At 39.3% G+C, this 24857-nt stretch overlaps 1 protein-coding gene across 1 annotated transcript in view; it reads left to right on the forward strand.

Annotated features, from left to right (window-relative positions):
- The first annotated feature begins 481 nt into the window (after positions 1-481).
- Positions 482-24857, forward strand: part of PIWIL1 (piwi-like RNA-mediated gene silencing 1) — a 66988-nt gene continuing 42612 nt past the window's right edge. Inside the window, exons 1-8 of the mRNA XM_006900970.1 lie at positions 482-556; positions 1874-1985; positions 8884-9009; positions 9612-9826; positions 10539-10660; positions 14370-14450; positions 15863-16060; positions 16444-16555. Of these exons, the coding sequence (XP_006901032.1) occupies positions 482-556; positions 1874-1985; positions 8884-9009; positions 9612-9826; positions 10539-10660; positions 14370-14450; positions 15863-16060; positions 16444-16555 (1041 nt within the window). The remainder of the gene's footprint in view (positions 557-1873; positions 1986-8883; positions 9010-9611; positions 9827-10538; positions 10661-14369; positions 14451-15862; positions 16061-16443; positions 16556-24857) is intronic.

Raw genomic sequence — 24857 nt, forward strand, 5'->3', positions numbered from 1 at the left:
ACTAGTTTGGGTTTGCTAAGTGTAAGTTACGTACAGAACTCTGGGGGAGATCCAGGGGAAATAAAGTAAGAATCAGAATTACGTAAAGTGGCTGGTGTGCTGTTTGAGTTATATGCCCAGCTTAATAAACTATGTATCAAATGTAAAAGAAAAAGCCAGTCACCAGAATTAGTTCTTTTAATAGTTTTTCATTTCTAGATTGGCTTATAATAAATCCGTTTTAAAGGCGAAACAAATTTTCCAAACCTTCAATCATGGTAGCCCTGCCACCTGGCTCGGTACCTGGCTCACAATAAACATTTACTGAGAAGATTTCTTCTAGAAACTCTGTATAGGTTAATCAAGATCAGAAAACAGTATCATTGCCATGAAGCTTATTTTGGATTCGTAAATAAGTTTAAAAGTTGTGGAACTAGTGAGTTAGAACTGTGTGTCTTGAATGTAAGGGTTGTCATCATAATTTTTCCTTTACAGAAGAAAAATGACTGGGAGAGCAAGAGCAAGAGCAAGAGGAAGGGCCCGTGGGCAGGATCCAGTGTTACATGTGGGTGCTACAGTGAGTGCTTTACGACTTTTTAACTGTGGAAAATACCTTGGACAAGCCAAGAACTTGTGAGATTTTTGTAACTTTAAGCTGTTGAGAAGAAATTTAAAACTTTATTCTATGAAGGCGATGAAAACTGAGCAAGGAAGACAGTGTCCCAAGATTAGAAGCTTTTTGAAATTATTGTCTTTAGTTGGTGACTGTTCTGTAGAAGAAATGTCTTTATAACAATACTTCATTATTGATGAATACTAACAAGAATGAGTTTTTAAAAAAATTTGTAGTTTGGGCTAAAGTTTATAGAGTAAATTAGTTTCTCATTCAACAATTTATCCACATTTTGTGACATTAGTTGTAATCGTTTCACAATTAATCTTGAACAACACTCTTCCCAGTTCTTCTCTGGGTATCTTGTTTCTGTGAACCCATCTTTCTGCACCTTCCTGCCTTATGAGCTTTATTTGGAGCACACATTTCTCACACGTGTTAATTGTTCACCTTGTAGGTCCTTCATTTGGCTGAAAGGTGATCTCTGAGAATGCGTTCACTTTGAGATTTGAAGGATGTCAATAGGCATTTATTTGTCTCTAGTGTTCCACTGGACTCTTATCTGGTTTTTAAAATAATTTCGTTCTACATTTTTTTCTTGTTCTGTCCAGCACCTTCTGTTGTGATTCTGATTAGTCGATAGTAATAACTAGACACCATCTAGTTCTTTTGGTCTCAGATTAGAGGATGGTGTATGTGGTTCATGTGATCCATTAGTGGCTTGGACTAATTCCTCAAGTCTTTGATTTCTTCCACTTTTTCTTTTTTGGCTAAATAAGGTGATGAGACCAATAGTTGAATTATAGATGACCACATGGAAACTTTTAAGATCATAATCAGTACTCACCAAAGTAGAATGACTGTTTATGGACTTTATGGCCTGTGTTAGGGCAGTTAACCTAGATGTCTTCTGAAACTGTGGTACTAAGCCTTGGACCCTCAAAGTGTTTGGTTATGACTAAGAGTTTTTCATAACTTTTCCCTCTGTATGCTCTACTTTCTACCCAGGTATATTTGTGGACCACACTTACTTTTAGACATACTCTCTGTCAGACCTCTTTATGTGTGCAAGTGTATTGCCATATACCATCTCACACTTGTTTAGCTTATATATGTTTCCAGTTCTGTTACTACAAGAGTATGAAGTAGTATAGTTCTTTTATTCTCTTATTCTTGTGTACCTTCCAGTATGGTCTTTTGTCTTGCTCATGTAAGACCTCACTCTTACCCTTCACCTTAGTTAATCCAGGCATGCTGTTCTTTATTTGCAAACAACTACAGAGTCAACCACCTGGTTATAGTCAGCCTAGACCTCAGCAGCCACCAGCAGAGGGGGAATTGATTGGCCGTGGACGTCAGAGAGGACCGGTTGGAGCAACAGCCAAGTCACAAGGTGAAAAAATTATAAAAAGATTTTGTGCGTGTGTGTTTGTGTTTGAGAGAGTTCATAAACATGAGACAAGAGCTAATGTTCATACTCTAGAAAAGGGATAGTCCTGACTGTTCAGTGTTTAAACATTAGGCTGTGAAACAAAAGATGGGTGACAAGCTTACCAGCATCTTTAAGGGGGTAGGGAATTACTAGCAGTATATTCCTATAGAGATTATACAATCAAATACCCTGTAATTCTGTTTTGTCCTTACATGGTAGCTGTGAGTTGTGATCAGCTCCACAGCGCATGACAACAGACTTGTGGTCTCCAGCAGCTCTTTCAGATGTAAGCTGCTACTGATAGTGTCAAAGTTTTATCCTTATACATGAAAAAGAGCATATTCTTGCCAGGATCCCATATTAGGTGTTAAAAAGCAAATTTCAAATTAGTCATAAATTTGCCTTTTATGCCCCACGAAAATATTTTCAAGCCCTCTTTAATGGCTTCATCAAAAACTAGACCAACTTTAACAGTTATTGTGATTTATGAGATAAAGTTTTGCATATATTGATTAGTTCGTTTCTTAGATGTAAAAAACTGAAGGCAAAGTCAAGGCAACTGGTAGAGTTAGGAGTATTAGCTTTGATTCAAAAAATAGTATCTTTTCTTGATATGACCACAAATAAAAGGTTAGATGCCTAATAAAAGATTCTTCTATATTTAATAAGTTTGTTTTTAGTATTAAAAAAAGATGAAAGAAACAAGGTACATGGCTTATGAAGGTAATAAAAGTGCCATTTCAGCTCTGGAATGTGCCTTGGAAATGGGCTGTTCATGGAATAGGGTAGAGACAGTTGGCAACTATGTAGAAAATAAAGGTTTACATCTTAATCCTTATATTAAATTCTATATACTCCAAATATTTAACCATAGCCAATGGAATCCATAAGCAGAAGAAACTTGGATAGATGCTAAAATAGTTGTGTAGTAAATATTAGTGCAAGTATTACCAATGTCAAAGACAAATAACCAGAAAATTTATTAACAACTAGTATCTTTGATACACACTATTCTTAAAAAGCTAGTCTAAAATGAATGAAAGAAATGAGAATACAGTGTATTGACTAATACAAAGACCAATGAAATATTAAGCCTCCTAATTAAATGTAAATTTAAAAGAAAGATAATTTAGCTGTTTATCTTCCTGTAGTAGTATTTTTGGGCAAACTTGTTAACTGGATGAAATTGCCCTTGACCTTTGTGGTGGCTTGCATAATTATGCTGGCATTTAGATGAGATTTTAGAGTGTATAGTAACCTATTATCAAAATAAGTGATTATGTGTGATGGTTCACTACACTTCTAAAACTAAAATACTGGAAAAACCTAGTCGGCAAGAGGCTGTTAAATGCTGTTGAATTGAGCATGACTCATAGTGACTGTGAATAACATATCTAAACCCTGTTGTATCCTATGCCATTGTTTCTGACATACTTGAGTCTGTTGCTGCAGTTTTTGTAAGTCCATCTTGTTGAAGGTCATCTTCTCTTCCACTGTCCGTCCACCTTTCCAAGGAATAGTGCCTCTTAACAGCATGCCTAAAGTATGTGAGAGAAAGTTTCACTCTCTTTGCCTTCAAGGAGCACTCTGTCCAAGACATACCTGCAACTGACTGTTCTTTTGGTGGTCCGTGGGACATTCCATATTCTTCTGCAACACCACAGCTCAAAGGCATCAATTCTTCTATCCTCTTCATTTGTTGTCCATCTCTCAGATGCCTGGCAAGTCATGGAAGGGACCATGGCCTGAATCAGGTACACCTTGGTCTTCAAACTGACATCATTGCTCCTTTCCTTTGAGGAGGTCCTTGATAGCAAACTTACTGCAATACATCTTTTGATTTCTTGGCTGATGGTACTAAGCCTGATCATTGTGTATCCAAGTAATACGAGATCATACGAGTAAAATAAGAATACTACTTTATGTACCTAATACATGCCTTTTTCCTGTAGGAGAAAGTATTTTTTAATAAAATGCCTATGAAAATGTTTGTAGTTATTAATCTCTTGATAGTTATAGGACTTGGTTTTCTCCTTTAGTCTTAGATATGTAAATTCTCCTGAAACCTAGGATATTTATTGCTTGTTTATGTTCAAGATACGCAGCAAGATCTTATTGAATTAAAACGGATCAAAAAATACCCTACAACTGTTTAATACATTTCTTTATAACCTTAAAATGCAAATAATAGTGTAAGAAATGCTAAAATCTGATTTTGGAAACATCTATATATCCTCTATCCTGTGCCAATCTCATGGTCTCCGACACACCTACTTCCATTACCCCAGTAACTAAATCAGTCCATCTCATAGAGGTTCATCCTCTTCAGCGCTGTCCCTCCACCTTCCCAAGCATAACGTCCCTCTCCCAAGGACTAGTCCCTCCTTGCAGCCTGTCCTTAGTCTGTCAGATGAAGCTTTAGAATCATTGCCTCCAAGGAGCAGCTTGGTTTTACCCTCTCCAGGACAAATCTGTTCTTCTAGCCATCCATGGATATTGAGTACTCTTCTCCAAGTCCACAGGAGGTCAAAGGCATCAATTCTCTTTCTATCATCCCTAGTCATTGTCCAACTTTCTGATGCATAGCAAGCAAGTAATTGCAAAGACCATGGCCTAAATCAGGTGCACCTAAGTCTCCACACTGTCATTGTTGCTCTTAAGGACTGTGGAGAGGTTTCTGACAGACTTTCCCAATGCAATTAATCTTTTCATTTCCTGGCTGCTGGTACCAACAGTGTTGATTGTGGAGCCAAGCAAACTGAAGCTGTTAACAATCTCAGTGCTCCTGAAATTTTTTTGGTGGCAGTTCTTTTTGGTACTGGATTACTTTAATCTTCTTTTTATGCTTCCTGGGTCATTCAATATATTACCCAAAACATCTCAGTATTGTGGCTCGAGGTTTAATTTCTCCCCACCCCAGTTCTTTCAGCTTGAGAAATGTAGAGTGAATTTCTTCCCTTTTTCTCCAATTCCACCTTTCTGCACCTAATACTTTGCTTTGTCTTCTTAAGCTGCCCTTTGAAATCTTCTGTTCAGTTCTTTTACTTCAGCTTGTTTTCCTTTTGTTTTGGCTTCTTGGTGCTCTGGTACTATTTTCAGAGTCTCTTCTGATACTTATTTAGGTTTTTTTTTTCTTTTTCCTCTATCTTTGTAATGACCTTTTGCTCTCATGGACGATATCCTTGATATCACATAACTTGTCTGATCATTGGTTTTCAATACTTCAAATCTGTTCTTTTTTACTTTTTTAATTAATTTCAATGAACATTTACAGAGATCTTGAATTTCCATTCATTCATTGTTGCACTTTTCTCCCCGCCCCCAGTTCACTCTTCTCCTTGAAATGCAAAAAAAATTCCTTCCTTCGTTGGTATACAATCCCCCTGCACCCCCCACCCCTACCCCAAGTATACTCCACTCTGCAACCCTCATTCTGAACTCTTATGATAATCATAATGCCCTAGAATATATTACCTTTAAACTGTTCTCCCCCTCATCGGCTTCAATGCAGTATACATAATTTATCCAGTTTTTCTCTGTCTTAACCCCCACCCCAATGTCAGCCTCCTTCTACAACAGTGGCACCGTACAGTATTTGTCCTTTTTGTGACTGAGATATTTCACTTGGTATAATGTCCTCTAGGATCACCCATTTTTAATAATATTGCATGAGTTCCTTGTTTTTCAATGCAGCGTAGCATTCCATTGTGTGAATATACCAGAGCTTCTCTATCCATTCATTTGTTGATGGACACTTAGGTTGTTTCCAACTCCTTGCTATTGTGAACAAAGCCGCGATAAACATAGGGGTGCATATATCTGCTTGGATGGCGGTTATGGTCTCTTTAGGGTATATTCCCAGTAGTGGAATTGCTGGGTCAAATGGTATCTCTATTTGCAACTTTTTGAGAAAGCGCCATACCGCCCTTCATCAACAGTGAATAAAGGTTCCTATTTCTCCACAACCTCGCCAGCATTTGTTGCTTGCTGTTGTGTTAAATTTTGCTAGTCTTACTGGGGTGAGATGATATCTCATGGTTGTCTCAAACCTTAAGATGATTTTTAAATTCAAGTGGGATAGAGTCAAGATCATATTTTTGTTCTTGTGGGCTTATTTTAATTTTCTTTCAACCTTAATAAATGGGGAACATCATGATAATTAAATGTTATAGTTGTTGTTGTTAGGTGCCATTGAGTTGGCCCTATGAACAGCAGATCTGAACTCTGTTCTATCCTGTACCATCCTCACAATCTCTGACACACTTGAGCCCAATGCTGCAGTCACTGTGTCAGTCTACCTGGTTGAAGTTCTTCCTCTTTTTCTTCATTCCCTCCACTTTAAAGCATAATGTCCCTCTCTAGCTAGAATAGCTTCTTCTAGCAACATGCCCAAAAGATGTAAGATGAAATTTTATCATTTTTGCTTGCAAGGAGGTGCACCTTCTCCAAGACATATCTGTTTGTTGTTTTGCTAGTCCATGGGATATTCAGTACTTTTTTATGACTTTGTGGATCAAAACAAATTATGGCTAACATTGAGAAGAATGGGAGTCCTAGAACACTTGAGTTCATGCGAAATCTATACCTAGACCAAGGGGCTATTGTGCAACCACAGAAAGGGAATATATACTTTAAAATTAAAAGAAGTGTGTGTCAGGATTATATCCTTTTTCCATACCCATTTAATCTGTTTGCTAAATTATTTGAGAAGCTGGACTCTGAAGAAAAATATGGCGTCAGGATTGAAGGAAGACTCATCAGTAACCTTTGTTATGCTGATGACACAATCTTGCTTGCTGGAGGAGGACTTGAAAGTGAGGAGAAATTGAAGTGCTTGCTGAAGATGATCAAAGACTGTAGCCTTTGAAGTGGATTGCATCTCAGTGTCAAAACAAAAATTCTCACCACTGGACCAAGAAGCAACAATCACGATAGATGGAGAAAAGATTAAAACTGTCAATGACTTTGTCTTAATTGATGTACAACCAGTACACCTGGTACCAGCAGTCAGGAGATATATTGCACTGTTAAACTCTGCAGTTAGGGACCTCTCCAAATTATCAAAAAGCAGTGGTGTTAGTTTGAGGATTAAGGCCACATCGAGGCCATGTTCATTTCTATCACTTGCAATGCCGCTGAGAGCTGGACAGTGATTAAGGATGACAGAAGAATTACTGATGCCTTTGAACTGTGGTGATGTACCAGGTGCCATCAAGTCAATTTCAGGTCATGGTTATCTTAAGTGAACAGTAGAAATGTCTCATCTGGTTTCATAAAAACTAACCTTTATAGAAGGGAGCTCTGTGGCTTAGTAAGGAGTTATTCTGGCAACCCAAAAGCACATAGTTCTAATCCATTAGCTGTTCTGCAGGAGAAAGATGGGCATTCTCTACCAGATGGTCACCTATGAATCATTTCCTACTCAGGGGCACACAACAACACAAAATGTCTTTAGAATTAGACCACTAGGTCTTTGTACTGCAGACCTTCAGGAATGCTTGAACCACCAACTTTATGATTCATAGCCAGGTGCTTAATCACTGTACCAGTAGAGTTCCTATTAAAGTAATATAAAGTGATACTAAGTGATGTATCACTGCTCTTGGTGGTGATTATATCTGAGAAATGCTTATTACTGAAGAGTATCTACCATACTTGAGAAATTAAAAGATAAGGTTATCTGATTTGTTCAGGAACTATTGTTTAAGACCTTTGTTTTCACTCAAGGTTAATGGTGGTTAAAATAGAATAGTGGCTCCCTAAAGTGCATGGTTTGAATTCACAAGATGCTCTCCACTGGAGAAGGAGGGGCAGTATTCTCCTGTGCCAGTCAGATCCAGTTTGATGGTACAGAACCAGAAGGGGGGAAAAATTGTAGCAAGATCTGATTTGTTTAAAAGAAATCACTTTGCAGTTGCGTGAAAGGTGGAATTGGTAACATGTCTAATCTAAGGCTTGGGTCAAGCACATCTTACTTGTACTCTACAGTGCATTAAAATAGAAGTCCCAACAGGCATGCATATGAGTCAGTTGAAAATAACATGGCTTGAGGCAGGCGGCATCCTTATCGTGACATCTTTGTTCTTTAATGTTTTAAAACATCTTTTGCAGCAGATTAGTCCAGTGGAATACATTGTTCACTGCTGTTTCATGAATGTTGAATGTGGGTTCAAATAAGATGAAATCCTTGACGATTTTCAATTCTTTATTTATCATGATGCATACTGGCGAAGTGGTGAGAATTTTTGCTTTCTTGCTTTTGAGGTATAATCCATACCAAAGGCTGTCATCTTCTATCTTTAGTTAGTGCCCTTCATGTCCTCTTCACTTTGAGCCGTACTGGCTCAACTAATATTTTAAATACAAGATACAGATTTAAACTACAAAACTGCTAAATCTTGTGCCTGGCACAAACTACTGTAGGTGCATCATGGAAAACTGTGAAAAACACTGGCTCTTCACTGTTAACCAGATTTCTTAACACAGAAAGATGCTCTCCCAGTCAACACACTATCTTCCTGAGTCCTTGAACCACTTTTCTGTTGTCTTGATTTTTTTAAAAAAGGACTGTGTTTAGGGCTGAGTGTAACTTAAAAGAGATAACTTCTATTTTGCCAATGAGTTCTTGTCCACAAATAATTGGTAAAATGTGTTAAGTGTTACAGTAAGGTAGCTTGCAGGGGAGCACTAAGTTTGCCCAGGGCAGTGATTGGAAAGCATTATGGAAGAAATTAGAGTTTGGGAATGCCTCTTCCTTTTTTTAGTTGATGGCCTGTTTTGTGTATTATCTCAGTAGCTTTGGGCTTTGTGTGATAGCACTATGTGACTAATATTCTTTATATCATGTCCTGTGTTGCAGAACTCCAGATATCTGCTGGATTTCAAGAGTTGTCATTAGCAGAGAGAGGAGGTCGTCGTAGAGACTTTCACGACCTTGGTGTGAATACAAGACAGAACCTCGATCATGTGAAAGAATCAAAAACAGGTGGGTCCATTTTTTAGGGGATTACTTTTCAAGTACACAGGACAATAAATTGAGGCACTTTAGTTTCCCTGTTTATGTAGGATAGTATTACTAGGAAGAAAAAGCACAGACTCCCACTTTTTCTGTTATCCTCTTTCTCTGCTGGCGTGGATAAAGGTTCTAGATGATCATAATGGTTACATTGAAATCTTATTCTGGAATTCCCATTCTTTACAATGTTATTCCTAATATCACACATCCAAATGCATGTTTTTTGATAGTCATTAAAACACAAGTAAGCATTATTCTGATATTCTCATTTATATTGAGACTGAAGTCTGTCTTGCTTTACGAAATAGTGCACTTACTATTATTTCTCTAAAAGTGTTAGCTGTAAGAGATTTAATTTTAAATTCTGTCTTGTCAGGAGAATGAATATGTAAATACATGCTGCTTTAGGCATTCAACTAAATAGGTAGGGCAGCGGTCCTAGAGTCAAGTGTTTGAGAGTTCTAACATTTCTGCTCTGGGCATTGTCTTTGCAGACTGTATGTGGTACCAGAATAGAGAAACTGTAGAGAAAAGTTAACTTGATGTTTTGTTAATGAATTCTGCCTTTTTAGGTTCTTCAGGTATTGTAGTAAGGCTAAGCACTAACCACTTTCGACTGACATCACGTCCCCAGTGGGCCTTATATCAGTATCACATTGACTATAATCCATTGATGGAAGCCAGAAGACTCCGGTCAGCTCTTCTTTTTCAACATGAAGACTTAATTGGAAGATGTCATGCTTTTGATGGAACAATATTGTTTTTACCTAAAAGACTGCAGCAAAAGGTTATTTCAAATATCTGCATGGGTGGGGAAGGGGGGAGTCCTACTTCAAAGTAAAGCTTCCACAATATAGGATAGTAATAATGGCTTTTAGCAAAATTTCCTGTCTAATCTCTCACTCGTTCTCCTTGCCATTAAGTCAGAGTGGACTCAGCTGACCCTACATCAGATTGTTGGTGGCTGTAGGAGTGCCCATCTTTACTCAGAGCCCTTGGTGTATCTGAATCCTCAGTGGGGGGGTGCTACCTTTGGGTTAGGAGTGCAGGACAGACTATAGAACCAGAGCTCTCTTCCTGTCCAGTTGTTGTGTGTTGTCAAGTCAGAACCAACACATAGCTGACCCTCCAGCAGGTTTTCAGAGACACTAATCACTTAGAAGGACATTGCTGAGAAGAGGAGAAGGAGGATCCTTCTCCTACAGAGCATCTGTTGGATTTGAACTATTCACCTTCAGAATTGCGATGTAGCTTCTTACCACCTGAGCTCTCCTGTCTAATAGGACTTACAATAAACCCAGAAGGTGCTCCTGGTGTTCCTGTTCAGTTCTTAAACTTATCAGAGAAGCTAAATGAAGTATATAAAGTAGTTGAAATTAACAACTGTCTCCTCACATCTTTTTGTTAAGTTCATTTGACATTTTTCTGGGCTTAAAAATGCTGTCATGTTAAACAACCTTTATGTTACTTAGTTCATTTTTATTTGTCTCTTGTCTCAGGTCACAGAAGTATTTAGTCAGACCAGAAATGGAGAGCATGTGAAGATAACAATCACATTAACAAATGAGCTTCCACCTACATCCCCAACTTGTTTGCAGTTCTATAATATAATCTTTAGGAGGTATGGTAGAATTTTAATATTAAGTAAAATTTCTAACACACAAGTGGAAGGAGCTGTCCTCTGCTTACTTGTTACTTAGACTAGGATGGTTGTTAGGATTATAGAATTACTCTGAGCTGTAATAGTTTTAAAGTGTGGTTTGCTGATAGATAATAGAACTTTTTTCCTTAAGCTAGTAGTACAGCTTTAATTCCTATGTTTGTGTTGACATTAGATCTTGGAATTACTGTCTGAACTTGTGTTTAGAATACACATACTCAGGTGCTTATTACAACTTCTATATTTATTTTCCCATTCTGTGCTATGCTCCCCTTTCCCCAAAAAGGTACCTGGTCAGAAAGAGAGATGAGTCAGGTCTTCCATGATTTGTTACATCACAGGGCACATATATTGCTCGCTCTCTAATTGACTTTTAATGTGGATACTTTATTTCTAAACCCAAACTTCTGCAGACTTTTTTTGTCAAGGGAGAGAGAAGTTGGGCGTAAGAAGCAAACTGGAATGATGCTGAACTTGGCATATAGTTACTTGATAAGAGACTGATGGATTCCTATTTTATCTTAATAGATATACCATCTATCCCTGATGATAGGATAATTGTTTTTGGTAGATAGAGTAAATTAGGGCAGCCTAGTGGCACCATCATAATAGATGGAGAAAAGATTGAAACTCAACGACTTCATCTTACATGGATCCACAGTCAGTACACTTGGTACTAGCAGTCAGGTGATCAGGAGACATTGCACTGGGAAAGTCTGTAGTCGGGGATCTCTTCAAATTATTGAGGAATAGTGATGCCAGATTGAGGGGTAAGGTGCGCCTCATTCAGACTGTGGTCTTTTCAGTCACTTGCTATGCATCTGAGCTGGACAGTGACTGAGGATGAAAGATAAAGAATTGATGCCTTTGAACTGTGTTCTTGGAGAATAGTGCAGAATATCCCATGAAAAGGAAATAGATAATGTCTTGGAGAAGGTGCAGCCAGAGTGCTCCTTGGAAGCAAAGCTTCATCTCACATACTTTGGGCCTGCTGCTAAGCGAGATTATTCCTGGGAGAAGGGACATCATGTTTGGAAAGGTGGAGGGATGGTGAAGGAGAGGAAGACCCTCAAACAAGTGTATTGACACAGTGACTGAAGCAATGGGGTATGAGAGATTGTGAGTTTAGTCACAGGATAGGCAGGGTTCCAATTTGCTGTTCCTAGGGTTGCTGTGAGTTGTAGTCAACAGAACCTAACAACAGTGGTACAGTAGGAATGTTTAGTGGCTTTTAGGTGTCATCCAGGCGACTCGTAGTGACCCTATATACAACAGCTCTGAAGCCTACCTTGTCCTGAGCTACTCTCACTGACTCCGACACCCTCACCCCCATTGCCCTAGTTACTATATCAGTACATCTCAACCAGGGTCTTCCTCTCCTGAATGGACCCTCCACCCTTCTGAGCATGATGTCCTTCTCCAAGGACCAGTCCTTCCTGGCCACATACAAGCCCAAAGCATGTGAGGTGAAACTTGTCTCTCCAAGACAGACCTATTTTCTCGATGGTCCATGGTATTTTCAAGAGTCTTCTCCAACACTGAAACACAAAAGCATTAAAAATTCTTCTGTCATCATTACTCATTGTCTACCTTTCTGAAACATAGCAAGTAGTTGTGAAGATCATGGACTAGATCAGGTGCACCTTCGTCTCTAAACTGACATCATTGCTTCTCAGTACTCTGGAAAGATCCCTGACAGCAGATTTACCTGACTGCTGGTGCCAAGAGTATTGATTGTGGAGCCCAGCAAGCTGTAACTGTTAACAAACTCAATTTCTTCTCCATCCTTCGTGGTGCTACCAGTTGGTCCAGTGATGAGAATCTTTGGCTTCTTGATGTTGAGCTTCAATCCATATTGAAGACTACTGTCCTTGACCTTCTGGAGCAAGCACTTCAGATCTGCCTCAGTTTCAGCAAACAAGGTTGTGGTGTCTCCATAACATAGGTTGTTGATGAGTCTTCCTCCAATCCTGATGCCACATTCTTCCTCATAAAGCCCAGCCTCCCGAATGATCTGTTCTGCATATAGATTGAAAAGGTATGGAGACAGGACACATCCCTGACATATTCCCTTCCTGACTTTGAACCATGCAGTGTTGCACTGCTCTGTTCTGAGGACTACTTCCTGGTCCAAGCATAGGTTTCGCATAAGCACAATCAAGTGTTCTGGGATTCCCATTCTCTTCAAGGTTAACCACAATTTGTTGTGATCCACATAGTCAAATGCCTTTGCGTAGTCAATGAAACAGAGAGAGAGTTCCCTCTGGTACTTTTTTATTTCTGTCAAGATCCATCTGATACTGGCAATAATATCTCTAGTGTCATGGCCTCTTTCTAAATCCACCTTGTATTTCTGGCAGTTCTGTCATTGAACTGTTTTTATCATTTCTGGATAATCTTCAGCAGGATTTTGCTTGTGTGTGATGCTATACAATTATATCCACACTCTGTTGGGTCACCTTTTTTTGGAATGGGGCTAAATACATATCTCTTCCATTCAGTTGGCCAGGTACAGATAGATTTCTTGGCACAACCTGGTAAGCACGTCCAGGGCAGCATCTGTTTGTTGAAATATGTAGTTGGTATTCCATCAATTCCTGGGGCTTTATTATTTGTCAACTCTTTTAGAGCAGCTTGAACTTTCTCCTCCATCACCACTGCCTCTTGATCATATATTTCTAGTGGCTTAGTGGTGAGGAATTGTGCTGCCAATGCAGAGGTATGTGGTTCTAATCCACCAACTGCTTCGCAGGAGAAAGATGGGCAGTCTCCTGTGCACTTTATACTGCCTCTGAAAACCTGCTGGAGGGTCAGCTGTGAATCAATTCCAACATAAATGTTTAAAGCACTCACACAGCTTGTCAACCTGAAAGTTGGCAGTTTCACCCTATCAGCTGCTCTGCTCTGTGGGTAAAAGATATGGCTGTCTTCTTTTTAAAATACTAAAATTTAGGATAGTTCTGACCTACAGGGCTGCTGTAAATTGGAACTGATAAAACAGTAGTGAGTTTGGCGTTTTGAATTGACTTGTTTGAGTTAGTATAACTGATTTCCTTTTCTCTAAAGGGATTGGCAAACTTGCCCAGTGAAGAATCAAATAGCACATGCATCATGCTTTGCAGACTATGTAATCTCTGTTGAAACTACTCAGTGCTGCTATTCTAGTATTAAGGCCACCATATAGTTATTAAGTACCATGAATATGGAACTGACTCATACCTGACCCTCCAGCTGGTTTCCAAAGGCATTAAGTCTCACTGGAGGGGATTGCCCATCTTTCTTGCACGGTACAGCTGGTGGATTCTAACCATAGGCCTTTAGATTAGCAGCACAACTCCTTACCAGAACACCAGAGTTGCCAGAGCTACCTTAGAGGATATATAAATAATTGACTGTAGTATGTTTCATTAAAACTTTATTGATGGACACTATATAAATTTATTAATTTATAAAATTCAGTGTCATGGAGTAATCTTTTGATAATTCAATCAATAAAGATGTTAAGAAACATCTTACTTCATTGGCCATTCATAGAATGAGTAAGCCAGATTTGTCATGGTCATAGACTCTAGTTTGCTAACACCTGCTGTAAATAATCTTATTTTAACCATAGTATGAGAAATACATAATACTCTCTCCTCTTCAACTATTCTGATATTTCAATTTTTAGGCTTTTAAAGATCATGAATTTGCAGCAAATTGGACGAAATTACTATAACCCAAGTGACCCAATTGATATTCCAAATCACAGGTTTGTATGAAATGAAACTTTGGTAGTCTTTAGGCTAATCACAGACATTGAAAAGGGATGCTTTAATTTGAAATTATCACATTGTTTTTTAATGTGATAAAAGACAATGTCTTTTACATGTGCCTATCTTATTAAGTAGACATTTAATTTTGCTTGAATCATAAAGTTGTATTCCTGAAGATTTGGGTTAAAAACAGTTGCATGATAATTATCTGTCACTGTGGAAGCATGACTCATTGCCCACCACTAAGTTTTATTTTTTTCCTTTTCTATTACCATAAAGCAGAAGCTTATAATGATTATTTCAAAAGTTGTGGTGCTGTATCAATATCATAGCCTAAGTAATTTATTATAAGTTGAAGGTGTTCTTAGTCAACAAGCAATTTTAAGTCCTAGACTAGTGTAAAGAATGTTATTGTTGTTGATTGCCATCAAGTCAAGCATGACTCATAGTGACTCTATGAACAAAAGACCTAATGCCTTTCTATAACCATCTTTTTTTTCCTTTAAGTTCATAGTTTGCATAAGAAAGTGGTCTGTTGTTGTTATGTGCCGTCAGTCGTTTGTGACTCATAGTGACCCTATGTACAACAGCCCTAAACCCTGCTCTATCCTGTGCCAATCTCATTGCCTCTGATACACCCATCCCGGTTACCCCAGTCACTGAATCAATCCACCTCATAGAGGGTCTTCCCCTCCTGCGCTGTCCCTCCACTCTGCCCAGCATGATGTCCCTCTCCAAAGACCTGTCTCTCCTTACATGTCCAAAGTATGTCAGGCGAAGCCCCAGGATCCTTGCCACCAAGGAGCAGCCTGGTTTAACCCTCTCTAGGATGAATCTATTTGTTTTCTTGGCAGTCCATGGTACATTCAATACTCTTCTCCACACCACAGTTCAAAGGCGTCAATTCTCCTTCTATCCTCCCTAGTCATTATCCAGCTCTCTGATGCATAACAAGTGATTGCAAAAACCATGGCCTGTATCAGGCGCACCTTAGTCTCCAGAGATACACCGTTGTTCTTGAGTACTTTAGAGAGGTCCCTAACCGCAGACTTTCCCATTGCAATATGTTTTTTGATTTCCTGGCTACTGGTGCCAAGTGTGGATATCAACTCCTGCTTCCAAACCTGTTTTACAGCTGGAAGCTCCACCAAATACTGTCCACATAAAGAATAGGTTAATAAATAATGGTCAGTGTATTAGTTTAATAAAGAAGTTAATAATTAAAAGTTAATTTATTGTTGAATGTCTTAAGCACATGCCTTTATCTGGAGCCACATGAAGACTAGAAATATGTAGACTGATTTTCCTTTATACTCAGTTATTAAAGGTGGAGAACTCCACTTGATCCATGTGAGAAATATCTGGATATTCATGGAGATTTTGGCATAGCTTTCATTTTGCTTGGCAGGTTGGTGATTTGGCCTGGTTTCACGACTTCGATTCTTCAGTATGAAAACAATATCATGCTCTGCACAGATGTCAGCCACAAAGTCCTTCGAAGTGAAACTGTGTTAGATTTTATGTTCAACTTATATCATCAAACTGAAGAACAAAAATTTCAAGAACAAGTTTCTAAAGAGCTAATAGGCTTGATTGTTCTTACCAAGTAAGACTCCTTTCTAAAATAGATAACAGACATTTTACAAGTCTTGAATAATTTAACAATCTAGTCCTATAAGGTCAGAGATGAAATTGGTTTTAAGTTAAATGTCAGGAATAGTATGACAGTGGGAGAGAGCTACTTGTCACCTTTTGCAAGGGACATGTTTTGGGGAATGGACTTACCTGAAAAGAAGTCTCTAAGGATCTTTATTTTAGTTTTCAGTTGTAATAATATTTAATCACCCTCTTTATCAATCTAGCATCCAAGAAATTCTCCCCCTTCCTGCTACATTGTGTATTACTAAGTGATTTGAAATCTTATTTTTAGAGTTTGCATAATAGATCTTCATACTTTAATAAAAAAATTAAATCTCATTCATCCTGTAGGTATAACAATAAGACATACAGAGTAGATGATATTGACTGGGACCAGAATCCAAAGAGTACCTTTAAGAAAGCAGATGGCTCAGAAGTCAGCTTTTTAGAGTACTACAGGAAGGTATGAAGCTAATGTTTATCTCCTTAATATGATGTATGATAATATTACAGAATTCCAAAATATCTTTAATTGCATTTGCGAACTCTTGTTACTCATTTTGGAACAAGGTACTTTGGCATTGTTTCAAGATATCTTCATTTATCCAGTCACAGCTTAACTAAGTTTAACCTGTTAGCAGGTGATTTAAAAATGCCGCCTTTCACTTAGATTAGCTCTGCCCCCTTTTGTTGTAAATTTTGCACTTGAGTTTAAATATGTGTAGGACTAGTAGGATAAGAGTGTATATAGTAAGAGTCTACAGTTCACCATACTGTCTTTCAGTAATTGACAGTTTCTCAATTTAGAAGGAGGTTAAAGACCTTGAAATTTCATTATCTGTAAACTAGCTCTCTCCTGCATTTGAGTTAGCTCAGGACTTTATGTTTACAAAATCGTCAAATTCAATTTTTTTTCTCTCTCAGAGACTGGATCAGTCCACTCTGATCTTCTAGCACTTATTTCACAAAAGGTATTTCTTGCTTTTGGCACTGTAATCACCAAAGTGAAAATAGCACCAGAGACAAATAGCAGTAAGCAAGATAATCTACTAATTAGAAGAAAATTAAATTCATGTATAGGAGATGAACACACTCATATGACTAGATTTGACCCCTAACTCATCAGAAGGCCACATTACATTGTTAAAAGTGCAGAGAACTTATAAAACTTTTAAAGCTTGCCCTTCAAGTGCTAAATTTTACATTTCCTCCTTTTTATATTTTTGGTAGACTATTTACAGTTCTGGTGTGTATTTGTCTTTTTAAAAAAAAAAACACAACAAACCGTGGATAAATATAATTCTTTATATTTGCATCTCATGTCTGAAAAATCTAACTCATGACCTTTGAGACTATCTTGTTGCTGACTATTATTTCTGGTCTTTGCTCTACTGTGAACGAAGAGTCAGATGTCACTGAGGACAGCTTTATTTGGGGCAAGATGAAAACAAGCCAGTGTCTTCTCAAGTTAATTTTCCTATTGATGATTCTATCTCTTGACTTTTTTAGGGACCTGCCTAGATTCTTTTCTGCATCTTGGCTGCACTGAGAAATGGGTGGTAGTAGTATTCTGTGGTTTATCTTAATGACCACTGTCAGGCGGGAGGAGGTGTTATAATGTCAGCATAAAGGCTGCTTGGTTGAAAGTGTGTTTTAAACCTGAAGCAGGTTGAGGTCAGCCAGTTTAACTTCTTGTAAAGAGTTTCTCCCTCAGCCCTGTGTTACTCCCTGTCTGGTCTCTAGCCTCATCCACACTTGTGCTCAGGTACAGTGCTTTAGTGATCCCACATTTCCAGCTCTAGCCCCAAAATATCCAAACTTGCCTGCCTAATGCTCTTGATGTTTGAATGTCTCAGAAGCATCTTTCACACGTGCCCAACACTGAAGGCATGGTATTGTGACCCGCCAGCCCTCATAATTATGGCTCTTAGTTGATGTATGTACATGTCAGTTCCAAGGAAGCAGGATATTGCAGGGAAGCAGGTTTCTAGTGTCCAGCATAGACCAGGACCTGACATTCAGATGTTTGTGAAATGAACAAATGCAAGCTCATTCTCAGACTGCCACAGCTTTTCTCCCTTACCTTTCCATGAGCAATTTACTCATCAAAACAAAACACCGCCAGGCTACCTTATTTTCAGAAATTCCTTTTTTCCCTCTTTATTGGTGTCTTCCCTACTCTTTCAGGCTGCCAGTTCTCTGAATGCTCATTTCTGCTGCTTTCTGATCCATTTTCAAACTCACAGAAATCTACTGACCCTTACAACAGTTAAGTGTCTTCCCATTGCTCCTGTATCTTATTGAAGATGGTTTTTACCCAGAGACCTCTTGCTTGCTGTTCTACCTACATCTCTTGGTAGTGGCCACCACTACCCTCTTGCTGGCCATTTGGCATATGCCCTGTCTGAAACACTGCACATGTTCATGCTTTCGGTCTGTGTGTCCTTGCTTTCTTGAGGAGCATAGATGGGAATCTTTGGAACTCCTTATTGGATAATCTCATTTCCATTGCTTCCTCTCAGGGAGCTTCTTTTATTCTTTATTTTGGTCGGTTGTTGGTATTGCCTCATCCTAATTCTGAAGTGGTCTTGTCTGTTGTTGCTGAGCCATGCTTGCCAAAATTGAAGAGCACTTGAAGCATTTGCTACACATGGTCAAGGACTGCACTCTTCTATTTGGATTTGAACTCAACATCAAGAAGACAAAGATTCTTACCATTGGGCCAATTGGCAGCATCATGATAGATGGACAAAAGATTGAGGTTGTTAATAATTTCATCTTGTTCAGCTCCATAGTCAACTCTCTTGGCACAAGCAGTCATAAAATCAAAAGACGAATTGGGTTAGGAAAGTGCTGTCAGGGACCTCTCCAGCGTGCTATAGGGCAATGATAGCAGTCTAGAGCCTAAGGTGTGCCTGATCTAAGCCATGGTCTTCATAGTTAATTACTGTGCATCAGAGAGCTTGACAGTGACTAAGGAGATTGAGAGTATTGAACATCCCATGAACTTCCAAGAAAACAAATAGATGTGTCCTGGGGAGGATTAAACCATTGCTCCTTGGTGGCAAAGATTCTGAAGTTCTGTTTGACATACTTACGGCATATTGCCAGGAGGGGACTAGTCCTTGGAGAAAGGACATCCTGATTGGAAGGGTGTAGAATCCATGCAGGAGAAGACGACCCTGGATCAGACGAATTGATAGTGACACTGGTAATGGGGGTTGGTTTGTCAGAAACAGTAAAACTGGTTTAGGATTGGGCAGGGTTCATAGGGTCACTATGAGTCATTGTCAACTCAATGGCACATAGCAGTGCTATGCATGTATTAACTGTGTGCTTCATGTATCTGGGCAGAAATGATGGGTCTGCTACTCTGGCCACACTGGAACACCCAACACTTGTCTCCAATGGGCAGGTTAGTGGCTGGGTAAGTGAACATGCATCTCTGTTTCATTGGTCTTGCAGGATGGCTGAGAACAATTGGGATGGATAGTTCCCACTGTCTTTGGTCCAGTGGTACAGGATCGAACAGTGACACTCCCAAGTGTGTCAGATGATGGTGACAGTGGCTGATGAGTGGGCATATGATTACAGCTTCCTACTATTTTGGGTGGGAGTATGAGTCGTAAACAAGTAGACATAAGTTGTGCTGATGTCATCTTTTGCTGGACAGGGAGGAGCTGGATGGGATCAGCAGGTAGGAGGGGAAGGAGTGAGCTGCTACTTTTGTTGAGCAGGGTAATCCAGCAGAGGAAGGGTTGTGGGACAAAGAGGAATTCATACTTTGATCCCCTGTGGTCAGAAAGGTATATACCTCTAGGAGTTTGGAGAGAGGGAGCATGCATCTCTAACTGGAAGTAGTTGGGCTCTTCCCATTGGCTACTGCCAGCAGTGGGACCTTCCTCCACTCTTGATATCTCTCCACAGTTGCCCTATATCCTGTTGAGGATACCGCGAGGTTACCTCTCTGCTTCTCATCACAGATAATTGTTTCTGCCAAGATGACCCATGCTATCAGGCTGATAAGGCTTTCACTTCATCTCTTCTCATTTGCTGTTTTCATGTACTATTATTACTAGTCTTCCTTTTGCTTTTATCTCTTTTTATCTCATGCTCAGGCATCTAGCATTATTCTCAGTCTGCTTCATTTAGTTTCTTAGGTCTTTACTGTAGAATGCTGGCATGGTATGTCTGGCTGGAAGTTCTAAATTGACTAACCAGTGCTTACATGTAGGGATATTTTGCTTTGTCTTCTTGAGCTGCCTTTTGAAATCTCTTCAGCTCATTTACTTCAGCTATTCTTCCTTTGTTTTGGCTTCTCAGTGCTCTACCACAGTTTTTAGAGTTTCTTCTTACATCAGTTTTGATTTTTCTTTTTCTTCAATTTTTGTAATTGACCTTTTGCTCTTTTCATGGATGATACCCTTGATGTCATCCCACAACTCATCTGGTCTTTTATCATTAGTTTTGAAAACTTCAAACTTACTCTTCTTGATGAGTACTATCGAGTCAGCACCAACCCATAGTTGATCTTCAAGCAGATTTTCAGAGGCAGTTTAATCACACAGGAGGAGATTGCTCATCTGTCTACTGCAGAGCAGCTGGTGGATGCCTTTGGGATCGTAGCACAGCTTAAGATTTGTAAATTCCTTTTTTTTAAAATTTTATTAGTTTTAATGAAAATTTACAGAAATTTTGGTTTTTCATTCATTCATTGTTGCACTGTTTTCTCCTCCCCACCCCCGAATGCCAGTTTTAATTGTCCAATTGCCACAGTATCTGTCTAACCCAGTTCTGATTAATCTCCTTTGTCAGTGTGTCGTTTGCCATTCCCTATCACTCCTCCCTGAGAGAGACTTCACCCTGATTCCTAAGGCAAAGGGGATGGCGTCTTCTCTTAGCTCCTTCCTGCTGAGAAGGGACACTGTAGGTTTCAGGGTGAAGATCTTCTCTCACTACTCTAAAGGGCCCCTTTGGCAGTAGGAAACACAGACTGTCATGGAGATTGATTTTGGAATTTAGATGCATTGTTATCAATTGTGCTTAGCCATGCATGTTTATATCCTTGAAGATGTATCATGGAACTGTTGCAGCCTAGAAGACACAAATTTAGCTAACAAGTTAAAAGTACATGAGTCAAAAATTAAAAAGCAATAATATTCCGAGTAGAGGTTCTAATAGTGGCATAAATCAAGTTACAGAGGGAAGGTTGTTCTTACAATAAAAGGCCTATTGACTAGCACTTTGTCTGTTATAGTGTAGAGGTTAGGAACCTCAAGATGTAGAAGCTCAGCTATGTCATTTACTGTTCTTAAGTCCTGAAGCAAATTCCATCTACCACTGGGTTGTTTTACAACTCGGAAGTCCGCATGCAAGGCAGAGGTGAAGTAAGGAACTGCTTATGAGGTTTTCCGTCCATTCCAACAACTAAGAAATAGTAAGAAGAGTTGGGACCTCAGAAGGCGTTTAGGACCAATCAGTAGGCTCTGTGTCCAAGAGAAAACGAATATACTTACCAGTAATGTTAATGCTCACCCACAGCTCTTCTGGGAGGATCTAAATCGTTCAAGTGTCCTCCTTTGTTTCCGGCTGGGAGCTGGGGCCTGTCAGTCCTGTCAGACACGAGGACCTGATGTGGGCCACCCTTGGCCAAGTGTCCTTCAGATCCACACTTAAAGCAAGTGAGAGGGAGCTTCCTCTATACTCCCTTGCCTATCTGTGGCTCTCGTCTGTGACACTGTCTACTGAAGTGGCCCAGCTTTCCACAGTGGAAGCAATTCTGACCTCCTTTATTACCTTTGGGTGGCACTGTATATGAGTAAGACTTCCTTTTCCAGACACAGGCCCTAAACTCGCAGCAATAACTGCCCCAATAATTTTGGCCATTCTCTGGTCTTTTCTCTTCCCTCTAAATCCCAGTTGTTAAAAGAGGGAAAGATTTAAACAAATGTATAACAAATAATTTTGAACATTATAATCTTTTAAGCTTAAGGCTAGAAATAATAATAATGTCATCATTTCTAATCCAGAGATAACATGTTCCAATGTAGTTAAAAAAAATTTGTAAATTCAAGTAAAATATACTCAAGATCCTATTTTGGTTCTCATTGACTTGTTTTAAGTTGCTTTAGCCTCGATTTATGTAAGGAACTGGAATCAGAATAGAAAATGAAGAACTTTCTCAAGCTGAAAACTAAAAAACAAATTTAAGCCTTGAGTAGCAACACTGAGAGATGCGATGGACATAATATAGACCATCCAGGAAACATCAAAGGATGGTTGAGGGAATACACAGAATCACTGTACCAAAAGAACTAGCTGACACTGAAATATTTCAGGAAATGTGAAGAAGAGCCATGGTAAGGAAGAAATTCAAGCTGTAGGCATTGGTAAAAAAAACACCCAGGAATCAGTGGGGGATATACCAGTTGACATGTTTCAAAAGATAGATGCAGCCCTGGATGTGCTCACCAGGCTATGCCAGGAAATTTGGAGAACAGCTGCCTGGCCAGCTGACTAGAAGATAACCCTATTTGTTCCCTTTACCAAGAAAGGTGATCAAAAAAAAAATGGAAATTATCAAATGATCATTACACATGTAAGCAAAATACTGCTGAAGATCATTAAAAGATGTCTGGAACAGAACATACACAGGGAATTGCCAGGATTCAAAAGAGGTCATGGTACCAGGGTTATCATTGCCGATTTCAGTTTGATTCTGGTGGAGAGCAGAGAATACCAGAATAATGTCTATTTTTGCATTGTTGACTGCAGAGGCATTTGATCATGTGGATCATAACAAGTTATAGCTACTACTGAGAAGAATGGGAATCCCAGAACATTTAATTATGTTCATGCAAAACCTATGCCTAGACCAAGAAGCTGATGTGCAGAACAAGGGAACACTACATAGTTTAAAATTAAGAAAGGCATGTGTCAGAGTTGTAGCCTCTCTCCATATCCAAGCTGCTTACTGAGTAAATTACTCCCAAACCTGGATTCTAAAGAAGAAGAATGTGGGATCATGATTGCAGGAAGATTTCATCAGTAACATTTGATATGCGGATGACACAACCTTTGTGCTGAAAATAAAGAGGACTTGAAATACTTCCTGCAGATGATCAAACCCTGTAGCCCTCAATATGGATGACTTCTCAGCATCAGGAAGACAAAAAATTCTTACCACTGGAATGATAGATCACATCATGATAGATGGGGAAAAGATGGAAACTATTATGACTTCAGCTTTCTTGGTTCCACTGTCTGTACACTTGGTACCAGCAATCAAGAGATCAGGAGACGTATTGCATTGAATACAAGTTGACATATTTCAACAGACAGATGCTGCTCTGGATGTGCTTAACAGGTTGTGCCAAGAAATTTGCAGCACCGCTACCTGGCCAACCAACTGAAAGAGATCCATATTTATTCCCATTCCAAAAAAATACCCAACAGTGTGGAAATTATTGTAAGACATCATTCATATCACATTCAAGCAAAATCCTGCTGAAGAGGATCTAGAAATGACTGCAACATTACATTGAAAGAAAACTACCAGAAATACAAGCTGAATTTAGAAGAGGCCATGGCACTACAGACATTTTCACCAGTGTCAGATGGATCTTGACAGAAATAAAGTAACAGAGGGAATATCTCTGTTTGATTTGACTATGCAAAGGCATTTGACTGTGTGGATCACCGCAAATTGTCATTAACCTTGAGGAGAATGGGAATCCTAGAACACTTGATTGGCTTACGTGAAACCTTGCTTGCTGAAACTGAGAAAGACTTGATGCACTTGCTGCAGAAGGTCAAGGGCCATAGTTTTCAATATGGATTGAAGCTCAGCATCAAGAAGCCAAAGATTCTCACCACAGAGCCAATTGGTAGAAGAGATTGAGGTTGTTAACAGTTACAGCTTGCTCGGCTCCACAGTCAACACTCTTGGCACCAGCAATCGGGAAATCAAAAGATGAATTCCATTAGGTAAATCTGTCAGGGATCTCTCTAGAGTATTGAGAAGCAATGTCAGTCTAGAGACTAAGGTGCGCCTTGTCTAGGCCATGGTCTTCTCAGTTTCTTGCTATGCATCAGAAAGATGGACAAGTGGCCAAGGATGACAGGAGAATTGATACCTTTGAGTTCTGGTGCTGGAGAAGACTCTTGAACATGCCATGGACCATCAAACAAATCTGTCCTGGAGAAGGTGAAACTAAGTTTCTCCTGAAGCTCCACCTTACATACTTTGGACTTGTATGTGGCCAAGAGGGACCGACCGGTCCTTTGGAGAAGGACATCATACTCAGAAGGGTGGAAGGTCCATGCAGGAGAGGAAGACCCCGATGAGATGGATTGATATAGCAATGGAGGTAGGTGTGTCAGTGAGACGGGCTCAGGACTGAGCAGGCTTCAGAGCTGTCGTACATAAGGTGACTGAATCACAGACAACTTGACAGCACAAAGCAACACCAACATTGCATTGAGAAGGTTTGTAGTCAGGGACCTCTTCAAATTACTGAGCTGCGATGATTTTACTTTGTAGACTTAAGTCCGCTCAATCACTAGCTGTGCATCTGAGAGCTGGACATTGAATACAGATGACAGAAGAAAAATGGCTATTTTGTGGCTATCCAGGAAGAGTGCAAACGGTCATTACAAAGACAGAAGAGGAATAAAAGACCAAAATGGATGTCAGAAGAGACTCTGAAGATTGCACTGGAGCGTAGAGAAGCCAAAGCACAAGGAAGAAGTCAAGATGCTAAAGA

Source organism: Elephantulus edwardii, unplaced genomic scaffold (genome assembly GCF_000299155.1).
Source record: "Elephantulus edwardii isolate Elephantulus edwardi_28Jun2011 unplaced genomic scaffold, EleEdw1.0 scaffold00304, whole genome shotgun sequence".
Taxonomy (NCBI): Eukaryota; Metazoa; Chordata; class Mammalia; order Macroscelidea; family Macroscelididae; genus Elephantulus; species Elephantulus edwardii.